Source organism: Panulirus ornatus, chromosome 32, assembly GCF_036320965.1.
Source record: "Panulirus ornatus isolate Po-2019 chromosome 32, ASM3632096v1, whole genome shotgun sequence".
Classification (NCBI taxonomy): Eukaryota; Metazoa; Arthropoda; class Malacostraca; order Decapoda; family Palinuridae; genus Panulirus; species Panulirus ornatus.
Genome location: NC_092255.1, coordinates 8,583,776 through 8,596,312, shown reverse-complemented (window position 1 = coordinate 8,596,312; position 12,537 = coordinate 8,583,776). Strand labels below are relative to the sequence as shown.

At 40.8% G+C, this 12,537-nt stretch overlaps 1 protein-coding gene across 1 annotated transcript in view; it reads left to right on the top strand.

Moving 5' to 3' along the window:
• Nucleotides 1-9,345, top strand: part of LOC139759038 (venom protease-like) — a 51,914-nt gene extending 42,569 nt beyond the window's left edge. Inside the window, exons 7-9 of the mRNA XM_071680941.1 lie at nt 3,771-3,870; nt 7,152-7,321; nt 7,526-9,345. Coding sequence (XP_071537042.1) covers nt 3,771-3,870; nt 7,152-7,321; nt 7,526-7,690 — 435 coding nt within the window. The 3' untranslated portion in view covers nt 7,691-9,345. The remainder of the gene's footprint in view (nt 1-3,770; nt 3,871-7,151; nt 7,322-7,525) is intronic.
• The last annotated feature ends 3,192 nt before the right edge of the window (nt 9,346-12,537 follow it).

The following is a 12,537-nucleotide window of genomic DNA, read 5'->3' as shown; positions in this document are numbered from 1 at the left end:
CATTATACACTCGACCACTTCATTATGCACTCGACCACTTCATTATGCACTCGACCACTTCATTATACACTCGACCACTTCATTATACTCTCGACCACTTCATTATACACTCGACCACTTCATTATGCACTCGACCACTTCATTATACACTCGACCACTTCATTATACACTCGACCACTTCATTATACACTCGACCACTTCATTATGCACTCGACCACTTCATTATGCATTCGACCACTTCATTATGCACTCGACCACTTCATTATACACTCGACCACTTCATTATGCACTCGACCACTTCATTATGCACTCGACCACTTCATTATGCACTCGACCACTTCATTATACACTCGACCACTTCATTATACACTCGACCACTTCATTATACACTCGACCACTTCATTATGCACTCGACCACTTCATTATGCACTCGACCACTTCATTATGCACTCGACCACTTCATTATGCACTCGACCACTTCATTATGCACTCGACCACTTCATTATACACTCGACCACTTCATTATGCACTCGACCACTTCATTATGCACTCGACCACTTCATTATACACTCGACCCCTTCATTATGCACTCGACCACTTCATTATACACTCGACCACTTCATTATGCACTCGACCACTTCATTGTGCACTCGACCACTTCATTATGCACTCGACCACTTCATTATGCACTCGACCACTTCATTATACACTCGACCACTTCATTATGCACTCGACCACTTCATTATGCACTCGACCACTTCAATATGCACTCGACCACTTCATTATGCACTCGACCACTTCATTATGCACTCGACCACTTCATTATGCACTTTATCTCATCCTGTAGCATAATGTGAGAAATGAGTGAATGTTGATTTGCCAATGGAAGACGAAAGAAAGGAGAGAGATCTATGGCTTACCTGCCTGAGGGAAGAGGGGAGTGTCGTAACAGTCAAATCCGCCTGTGGCTCGCGTTCAGACTGAGAACTATTGGAAACAGATTCCAGAAGCGTTGGTTCATTTGCCGGTCGCCGTTGCCAAATTGATACCAATAGAACAGAGAGAGAGGACAGAAACATCACAGCAGACGTGAGGGTTGGTTGGAGAGAGATGATGGCAAGAGAATTTATAAGACGTAAGGCTTCTGATTTTCCTCTGGTTAAAGTAAAGAGGTGGGAGGGAAAAGCCAGCCCAAATATGCGAGAAGCTCAGCTCTCCATCCTTAGACGAGTAAGACCTCTTGTTGGTATGCCAATTGCTGACGAGGAAAAATGATTATAACACCTATACATAACCCTCAGCTTTTGAGAAGCAGATATTACAATGTTAACTATGTGGAGTTACCGAGGTAGCTAGGGGGATATAGTTATGTACCAGCATGTTCAAGTTATTGCAGGAATGAATTATGGCGTCTTGAGATTTGAAGAAAAGGAAATGGGTGTCAGGAAAAGATGTTATTTGAATTTAACCAAACTGCTGCTCGTCCATTCCGAGATTTTGAACAAGTCTGAATTAAACGTGATGTCTTCCGTTATGAGAAAAAGAATGCGTAAGAAGATGAGATAGAAAGGAGAAAGCAAGTTGAAATAGAGTGCAATTATCACCATGAGGGTGATCAATGCTAGATATTAAAGAGAGATCATTTACGGAGAGAAGAAGGAGTGTAGGTGATGGGACTTGATAAGGGGAAGAGGTCGCTCCATCAATTAGTACATAAAATAGAAAGCTATATAGTAGAGAGGAGATAGAAACAAAATAGCCCAAAGATGAGAGTTGAGAGATGCATAGATATGGAGAGTCTTAAAATGTTAGCAAAAACCCAGAGAGGAAAATCAAAGGCGAGTCACTTGGAAATCAACAGCATCCCTTACATCGAACAAGCCATATCCGTGATCAGACAAAAAAGTAATAGAGTTGTAAGTGTTTGAGAAAGTGAGAGTTGAGAAATAATTTAGAATTTGGTGATGGCAAAAGTAAGAGGTAATAAATCGAATAGTCAGAATATGGGTCTCGTTTCTGAGGCATTATGTACAATATGGTATGCTTTCAAGAAAAGGTGTAGGTTTTAAGACTGGGACGAGATAGACAAACAAAGGATCTGTTTTAACTCTGAGTCCCACTCCCTTAGGATTTGAGAAGTTGTGCAACCGGGCCATAGCCAGCCCAGTCCAGTTAATGTTGGAAAAGTACCTGTAAGACCCTACTCAAGGAGAACACAGAGAGGATCTAGGTTCAGAGGGAGAAAATAGGGAAGAGAGCTAGAATGGAAACATCTAGAGTTCATTTAAAGGAGAATAAGGTATTGTACAGAGCAGGTTTATCTGTTGAAGAGTTAGCTATAGATTCATAACTCCATAAGATGGGAGGACAGGTTAAATTACTAAAGATGTTGGGAATGATTTTGGTTAACAATGCGCCTTTAGAAGTCATATCAGCACCCTTCCTCTCTATGAAGGTGTACTTGACTTTACAAAGAACCGCTTTGAAGTGATTCCAAGTAGAGATAAAAGTGACGTGGGATTTGGTGGGGAAGGGTAGTATTTTGTTGTCCAACAATGTCACAGGTATCAGAGAAGTAGCAGTGATCTCACGAATTTTTTCCTTTTTGTAGAAGAACGATTTGGTAAAGGAAAGGGCATAGGGCACAATCTTAGTCATGATATTCTCCTATGATCAGCTCAGCGCGAGACATCTTCAGCAAAGTCATTAAGCTGCGCAGGGAAGATGTCTATGCTCTCCCAGTCCCAGAGTTGGTGTTTCGAGGGGCGAATAAGGGTAAGCGTGATCAGATGGAGATACGATTGAGGCTGGCAGAACCTAACAATACAGAAACAGTTCATAGATGAGAGAGAGAGAGAGAGAGAGAGAGAGAGAGAGAGAGAGAGAGAGAGAGAGAGAGAGAGAGAGAGAGAGAGAGAGAGAGAGAGAGAGAGAGAGAGAGAGAGAGAGAGAGAGAATGGGAGGAATGATTGTGACGTCTGGGTACACTTGCTAGACTTAGACGTCTAAGTATTCGCACCAGATCACTGAGGTATGGAAACGAGTCGTTCTGAATAGGGCTAATCAATCGTTTTGATGTATTGTGCAGTGAAATCTGCGTGATGGATTTCAGCTCATGGGTGTGAAGATAGTAGTGTGTCATGGCGGGAGGTCAAATTGGATTTGTTTATTTTTTTGATGGTTGGAAGCGTTTAGGCGAAAGTATCCAGGATGTAAAAGCAAAGTCATGGAAATTTTGAATCAGTGATTGTACTACAGGAAACACGGATGGTAGAGATAGCAGGCAGTTGGAAATTTTGATAAGAAACAGATTCGGATAGCTGTGTGCCAGAGAAAGACGAAGATCAAGGAATGAGTTAAGACGGAAAGCGTTTCACACAGAAAGACAAGGATTAGTCAGGTTTTCAAGGAACTTCATGCATTGATTCTGTTGATTTTGTTTATCTCCTTTACAACTACGTTACCCATTAAAAAAGATGAAAGTTATCATCAACTTTGTTCCCATATACGTGGTGTAGGGTCCAGTGCATCAGGGTTGCCCAATTGAATTTTCCATGGCAGTCATAAGACTTTTGAGTCCCGTGCGATATCATATTCCAGATACTTAACCAGAAACTAAACAGCTGCGATCATCAGTACTGTACAAGCTTTTGATTTTGCACTGGGATATCTGAAAGGACTTGATAAGGTGTTTGAATGAATATTTTCTTCGTTTTTCATAACTCTAGTATAATGGCGGATTGTGGGTAAAAAGTCTTTAATTCTTTCAGAGATTCATCAGACCCGTCTGTCTGCCATGGGGTAGAGACACCAACGTGGACCTAACAGGAAAGCAGGTGACGCTGACTGGCTGGGGAGACACCATGTTTCGTAAGTTTCTCCTCACGATTTTTGGAATATGACATTGTCTATGTCTTGTCATTTACCGCGTGGGGGTGTGGAGGGAATTGATTAATAGGTTTCTAAGAGAGAGAGAGAGAGAGAGAGAGAGAGAGAGAGAGAGAGAGAGAGAGAGAGAGAGAGAGAGAGAGAGAGAGAGAGAGGACACGTCAACAGACCCTCTTCAAACTAAACGAAGGTAGTACGATGTGTTCCTCAACGCTCTGGGTTCTTAGAACCATAAATATCTGGAATATTTGTTGATGACTATTTGTTTATAATTTACTGTAAATCATTGCCCTATCCTACAAAGAACTGATATTATCACTTTAGCATACACCATTTGGTTCCCTGAACGCAGACGTAGGTGGAGCTGGATGCCCGCCAGGATCACCCACCCATCTTTAACTGTTTACAACAACCTGTACTAAATTTGGGCATTTTTTCAATCTTAACTCGTATGTTTTAATATATATTTTTGTAATTAATTATTCCATAATATGATATACACTGAAGAGAGAGAGAGAGAGAGAGAGAGAGAGAGAGAGAGAGAGAGAGAGAGAGAGAGAGAGAGAGAGAGAGAGAGAGAGAGAGAGATGCCTATTTCTTTGCCATCTTGGTGAAGGAGAATGGATACTGCGTGATAAGTCTTGGTCAGCCTTCAAGCTACTACCACAAACACACACACACACACACACACACACACACACACACACACACACACACACACACTACATTCACAGAGAATGTGAAAGGTCACGCATGTCATTTTCTATCATCATAGTAAATGTACTTTTTTTTGAATGTTTGTCTGCCACCAAAATGTATTTGTCATCGCTACGTCAATCTTAAGTGTTCTGAGTAACGATAGACTCCGTCATCCGTTTCGCCAAAATACTTAGATTTCAGTTTCTCTGTGCCTCGACTCTGTGTAATTATACACAGAGAATATTGAGATAGTCTATATGTGGTACTAGGGATAGGAGTATCATGTTTCTCACTAAAGATAGGTTAGACTTCATTTTCTTTTTTTGCCCGTACATCTAGGAAAACATCCCTGGGGATAGGGGAGAAAGAATACTTCCCACGTATTCCCTGCGTGTCGTAGAAGGCGACTAAAAGGGGAGGGAGCGGGAGGCTGGAAATCCTCCCCTCTCGCTTTTTTTTCGTTTTTTTTTTTTATTTTTCCAAAACAAGGAACAGAGAAGGGGGCTAGGTGAGGATATTCCCTCAAAGGCCCAGTCCTCTGTTCTTAACGCTACCTCGCCAACGCGGGAAATGGCGAATAGTATGAAAGAAAGAACCTCTAGGAAAAACAGGATTTTAAAGCAGACAGATTCTAAGCATAATGGAATGTCCACTTTGATTGTGAATGATGATGACGCTTGTATTCTGTGATTAGTGATTAGTATGTCTGGACTTCAGATGTTAAGATTAAACCTCAACATCAATTTTTGCCAATCACAAAGTAATTTTCATCTTAAGAATTAGAGTATTTTTCTTATAAAGAAAAACGTTTTTCTTATGATTAATTTCACAGTGAATTTCTTTTTTATCTGCTTTTGGCTTAAAATTTCTTGAGAAAAGCATCCTTTTTATTTCTTACTTAAAGTTATTCAAATCATTGTTGAGGGACGTATTCACGAAGACATGTACATCCAACAAAACAACTATTCTCACATTTTTGTGGTAGACAATAAATATGACAACGGATGAATGATCTTGGGAATCCTACCGAGACAAGAAGTCTTGAGTGTTCAGTTTGAAATCCTATGGACTTATCTGTCATGATGAATTTTTCTTTGGCAGTGGCTATATTTACGGCATCGTAATGGACTATCTTTACGTGTGTTCCGGTCGTGCATGCCCATCGGTGAAATGGGCCATTTTAAAGAATTCATCCGTTCAGTTTGAAGCCAATGTCTCCACTTATATACGTTGGTTGATAGCGTTGGAGGGTTTAGAATTTGATCAGAGCCTAACTAAACGTAACCCTAAGTCCAAAATTTTACCAATGCGCATGCGCGACCGGAGCTCGCGTAAAACTAGTCCACGGGAAATGTATTACGGTACCGTAGATATAGCCACTTTGTTTTTCTTTAGATGTAAATTATCTATACTGAATGTTGCATTTGGATGACATTCATACGGTGGTAGTGTTTTCAATATACATTTCGAATTAAAGTATCACTTTAATCAGTATTAAGTTCAATATAATAACGATAACATTATAAGAGGCTTCATGGACCAAATGCATAGAGAGCATGTGTGGTCTTAGAATTGTCTTTCACACTTGAAGAAGGTGTTAAAGATTTTTTGGTTGGTAGATGTAACTTACGTTGACTGCCTTAATGACCCTGGCAGTTGATAGGCCCCTAAAGAAAAAAAAAACAAAAAAAAACAAGAGGCTTTCATTGGGAGATACTTGGTGTGCCTCGTAAGTTCGTCTCTTAACGTGTGGTATTGCGTTAAGGAAAGCCTGGGTGGGAACTACTGGCTTACAAAGAACATTCGAGTGTCAGTGGTTTGTAAAGACGTCCACTTTGACATATGCCCTGAATTTTCGGCACTTTCCACATACAGGAAATGTAACGAACAACCATTTGGTAATCTAACCTCATGTGTGACTCAAAGCCTAACCCTGTGCTTGTAGAAGCAACAAAGACTTCGTGCATTATGGATATGTTATCAACACGTTGCTTGGAGCCGAATCACAGTTATGAATCACTATGTAACACTACGTTGTCTGGACATGAAAAGACTGTTCACTCAGGCTTGCTATGTAAAGATAAACTCATAAGATAAGAGATCTTAGCCTGACTGGTGCTAACTTAAAATAGCCTTGTTGATCTGTATCTTTAATTCATATGTTTATGAGATGAGAGAGCATGTCTGTCGTCCCTACATTTGCAGTATCCTATCGATTATCTGAACTAACCACTAACATTGTGCTGGGATTCATGAAGCTGGGCTGTAGTCAGATTTATAACCTAATTACCAAGTACGTTACCTTTTACTGTTAAATTACATTATGCATGGATTTGGTCTAAGATACTGTACAGTTACATGCAAACCAACATTTCATACAAGGTGATCTAAGACTCTCAGGATGTTGTTTACTTAACACCAAACCTTTTATGTAATTCATTGGTAAAATATGTATTTGGTTTATACTTATTCTCTAGTGACAAAGCCAAAACAAACACTTTATGGCATGTGTTATGTATGTAACAAGCTTCATGAGATAACGTATCGTGTCCTTTAATCTACAGTTGGTTCAAGAAGCTCGAAACTACAGGAGGCGATAGTGACTGTGTTTTCATCCTCGCAGTGTGACAAGAGCTACTCTAACCTGTCGAGTTACTCCACTACCTGGCCTCAAGGAATTGGGAAGGAGACAGTGTGTGCAGGTGACCCAAATGGAGGCAGAGATGCTTGCCAGGTAATGCACTACCTTCGTATTTTGGCACCATTCACTCTTGCAAAATTAAGATCCTTAAGGAGTAAATATCTTGATTCTTTGATATAATTGCCATCATTATAATTTCTAATTATGTTCCCTAAGTTACAAATAATCTCCCCGTCATCAGGTCTAAGATCAGCAAGACCTGGACCAGGGATTTCACCCATGTTTTTTCTTCCTTAGGGTGACTCTGGCGGGCCCATTATGTCACCGAAGAAAGATGGACGCTATGTACTGGCCGGCATTGTGTCCCGTGGCTATGGTTGTGGCCTGAAGGACTACCCTGGCCTCTATGTCAACGTTCGTAACGCTTCTTACCTAGAATGGATCAAGAAGGTCGCCTTCTAAGAAGAAAGATAGTGGACCTGTTTTGTGTCAGACGTATTCTGTAGGAGGAGCCGCGACAGGGAAAACAAACCTTACAAGAGGAACAGCTGGCTTTACACCCAACGCACATAAAAGTCAACGTCTAAGCTTCTTGCACAGATATTCTGGACTGTCAACGGCTAGGGAACAACTAATAGGTTGTCTGTTACTACGCTACTTGCACAAACGTCCGTGATCGTCAACCGACATGCTGTCTTTAGCGATGTTCCAGATTGATAGCTTTTAGTTTTTATTAGGCGACCTGTTCAGATTTTCTGGACTGTTAAGACTGTCAGCTTCTAGGCTACCTAAAGAGATATTCTGAATTGTCAGCTCTTAGGCTACCCGTACAGATGTTCAAGATATTAACTTCTAAGCTACTTGCACAGATGCTCTGGGCCAATTACAATAAAGAAGAGCCATCTTTGTTTACATAACCTCATGCAACAGCCAGCCATTTTTGTTTTTCTTGTTCTGTTCCCACAATAACCATACTCCTGTGTCGTCAGTGTTTCTCAAACTATCTTTTTATGTGTTAATTTATAACCTGTTTTCAAGTTTGATTGCTCTTCGAGGGATATGGAATCAAATTTCCCCATACTATACTTTTCCACTCATTTGATCGCTGTTTCCCGCGTTAACGACTTATCCCAAAGAACAGCCGCATTCGCTCACATCCATCCTTTAGCTGTCATGTGTAGTGCAACGAAATCGCAGCTACCTATATACAACCACGCCCCACAAACCTTTCCGTGATTTCCCCCCAGCCGCTTCACATGCTCTGGTTCAGTCCGTTAACAGCACGTCGACCCCTGTATACCACATCGTTCTGTTATCACCCATTATCCAATAGAACGAAGACAAAGGATATTCTTTCTACAAACACCTGTACAGTAAAAAAAAAGTTAATGCATTTATGATGCTATATACAAGCAAATTATAAAACATTTTTCCCCGTGATAAATATCGTTGTTTGTTAAGACACTGATTGTAAAGAACTAAAGTTTAGTCACTATGTTCTGATGACTATCCCCCCCCCCCTCCCCCATTCTCTAGAATTTTTAGTATCAGATTTTCACTAAACATAATCAAATTTCATTGGCATGCTTCCACCGTCACATAATTAGCTAAAATTCTTGAGAGTAAACATCAAAATGGGATATTGCGGATACTGAACGTTCGGCATGCGTTGGCTCATTTCCTTTCCCACACTAGTCTACACTCTCACACACCCTTCCTCTCACACTCCTCCACACTCCCACACCCTTCCTCCTTTTTCTTTATTATTAGGATCACTGAATGGTGACAAGGAAAGTACTGCCTGCATACTTAACTAAATCTTTCAGCTCGTTATGTACTTTCCAGTAATGACAAACGTACTTCATCCGCAGAAGAAAAAAGAATGTTTTGTATGTCTGATGGAGAGAAATTAAGTCACAAACCAAGGGAACTAAGGACTGTAAACGAATACACAGTCCAAATTATATCAAGCAAATCAATTCACCCTGATAACGTAGCTCATGTACGGCAACTGGTAGTTCCCATAATGAAATTATTTATGGGAATAAAAATCAAGGTACCTAAAGGCTGGAAAATTGGTATATGTCACACTTTTATATAATAAAGTAGATAAGAAATGTGACTTTAATTACCCCCCAACTAACCTCTCGTCGGTTTTGGGTGACATGGAAAATATGAGAAAATTAAAGAATATGAATCCCTTGTAACAAAAAAACACAACTTTTGTCTCTCGCAACAAAAGATCTTGCCGAACAATGGTAATAAAATTCTGCATGACTGTATGTCACAACTGAAACTATGTCATATAGTTTTTTCCTAATTATCCAAGAACCAATCTCTTATACATGTTACCCAGGACCTTTCTAAAGTTTTCTGCAGCCCAAGGCTGCGATACTTAAAAGGAGATATATTACTACTTTGGAGTGAGAAGTTCTTTAACAGGCTCTACTCATAGTGGTACAGCCCAGTCAAAGGTGACTTTTCACTCACAGCGTAACCTCGTGGAGAATTTGAGTCGTGGTAAGTGGTTGAACTGTAGCAAGGCGTCTGCTGCGGATGGTAAGTCAGTTGAATTTCTTAGGAAAAGGGGTGACGGTGTTGTTGATCGTAGTTGGGATTTTCAGTGTATATATGGATCACGGTAGGGTACCTGAGGATTGAAGGAATGCATGTAAAGTGCCACTGTATAACGTAAAGGGGACAGTATTCGAATTATGTAGGTATGTTTGTTGATCTTTTCTGTTAAGTTGCATGGAAGAGTGACGACTAAGAGGGTGGTGGCATGCCCAGAGCATCATACTAAGGAGGAACTGTGGTTTCAAGAGTGGAAGACGAGGTGTTTGCTCTGGAGAATTTGTATGAGAAATAATGAGGGAAACAGAAGCATATGTATGTGTCATTTATGGATCTGCAGAAGGCATAAGATAAGGGTGACAGAAATTCATTGCGGAGGATCTTTCAATTGTATGACGTGGGAGGAAACCATTGGAAGCTGTGAGAAGTTATTATTAAGAGAGTAAGGTATGTGTATCTGTAGGGAGTGAGGTCATGTGGTTTCTGTTGAAGGTGGGTCTGCAAGAGGGGGTGTATGATATCACCAGGGTTGTCTAATTCATATATGGTTGGTGGAGGGTGAGGGTGGTAATTGCAAAGGTCTTGGAAAGGCAGGTAGGTATGCAGTCTGCAGAGGGTAAGGGGGCCTAAGAAGTGAGTCAGTTGTTGTATGTTGATGACACAGTGCTAGTAGCAGATTCGAGTGAGAAACTGCAGAAGTTGGTGTCTGAGTTTCGGAGAGTATGAAAAAGGAGAAATACAAAAATAATGTGAATGAATTCAGGGTGTTAGGTTCAACAGTACAAAGAAGAGAGGTTAGTTAGGGACTGAGTTTGTATTTAGAAAACTTGGAGGAAGTGAAATGTTTTACTTACTTTAGAGTAAACCATTGAAGCGGAGATGAGTCATAGGGTGGGTGAGGGGGCGAAGGTCCGAGCAGCACTGAGTGATTTGTTAAAAGACGGTAAAAATGGGTACGTTCAAAGATACAGTAGTCCAAACGATGTTGAATGGATGCGAGGCACAAACTATAGGTTTGAATGTATGGAAGAGGCCGAATACGCTGGAAATAAATATTTGAGGACAATATGTGATGTGAGGAGGGTTGATCAAATAAGTAATGATACAATAATGAGAGGTGTGGTAATAAGAAGCTTATGGTTGAGAGCTGAAGAGGATGTGCTGAAATGGTACAGACATACGGGAAATTTGTGGAGTGGATGATAAAGAGGAATATGTGTCAGAAGTGGTCGGGACAAGGAGGAGTCCAAATTGGAGGGGAAGAACGCGGAGAAAAAGAGAATCTAAGTGTTCAGGGTCTGAATATGCAGGAGGGCGACAGTTGTGCAAGGGATAAAGTGAATTAAAGCGATGTTTTTTGGCCGTGACCACGAATACAAATTTTACTTTTGGACTGGCGATCATTCGGGGCGAAAACAGTTTCAGTGTTTCTTCATTCATTTTCATTCAATGAACTTTACTGAATTTTACTTTAATTTGCTAAGAGATAAATTTCGATATTTCTTATGTTGATCGAAGATAACGAAAGGCACAACTTCATGCAGATATGATTTATTACAAAATTAGGCAAGCCAAGAAAAGCAAACTTTTGACTGGAACTATGACGCTGCTTCATAAGTGAGCCTTTCTGACCATTGATTCTTAGCTTATAAATCTAGTAAACAAAAATTGTTAGTACCATGATAATGCGTTAGAGAGGTAGCGCAGGGAAACAGACGAAAGACTGGCCCAACCCACCCACATACACATGTATATACATACACGTCCAAACACGCAAATATACATACCTATACATCTCAATGTATACATATATATGCACTCAAATACACATACATATATACACATGTACATAATTCATACTGTCTGATTTTATTCATTCCCATCGCCACCACGCCACACATGAAATAACAACCCCCTCTCCCCGCATGTGCGCGAAGTAGCGCTAGGAAAAGACAACAAAGGCAACATTCGTTCACACTTAGTCTCTAGCTGTCATGTATAATGCACCGAAACCACAGCTTCCTTTCCACATCCAGCCCGCCCAACACTTTCCATGATTTACCCCAGAGGCTTCGGATCCCCTGGTTCAATCCATTGACAGCTAGTTGACCCCGGTATACCACATCGTTCCAATTCACTCTATTCCTTACACGCCTTTCACCCTCCTGCATTTTCAGGCCCTGATCACTCAAAATCATTTTCACTCCATCTTTTCACCTCCAATTTGGTCTCCCACTTCTCGTTCCGTCCACCTCTGACACATATATACTCTTAGTCAATCTTTCCTCACTCATTCTCTCCATGTGGCCAAACCATTTCAAAACATCCTCTTCTGCTCTCTCAACCACTCTTTTTATTACCACACATCTCTCTTACCCTTACATTACTTACTCGTTCAAACCATCTCACAACACATATTATCCTCAAATATCTCATTTCCAGCACATCCACCCTCCTCCGCACAACTCTATCTATAGCCCACGCCTCGCAACCATACAACATTGTTGGAACCACTATTCCTTCAAACATACCCATTTTAGCTTTCCGAGTTAATGTTCTCGACTTCCACTCATTCTTCAACGCTCCCAGAACTTTCGCCACCTCCCCCACCCTATGATTCACTTCCGCTTCCATGGTTCCATCAGCTGCCAAATCCACTCCCAGATATCTAAAACACTTCACTTCCTCCAGTTCTTCTCCACTCAAACTTACCTCCCAATTGACTTCTCCCTCAA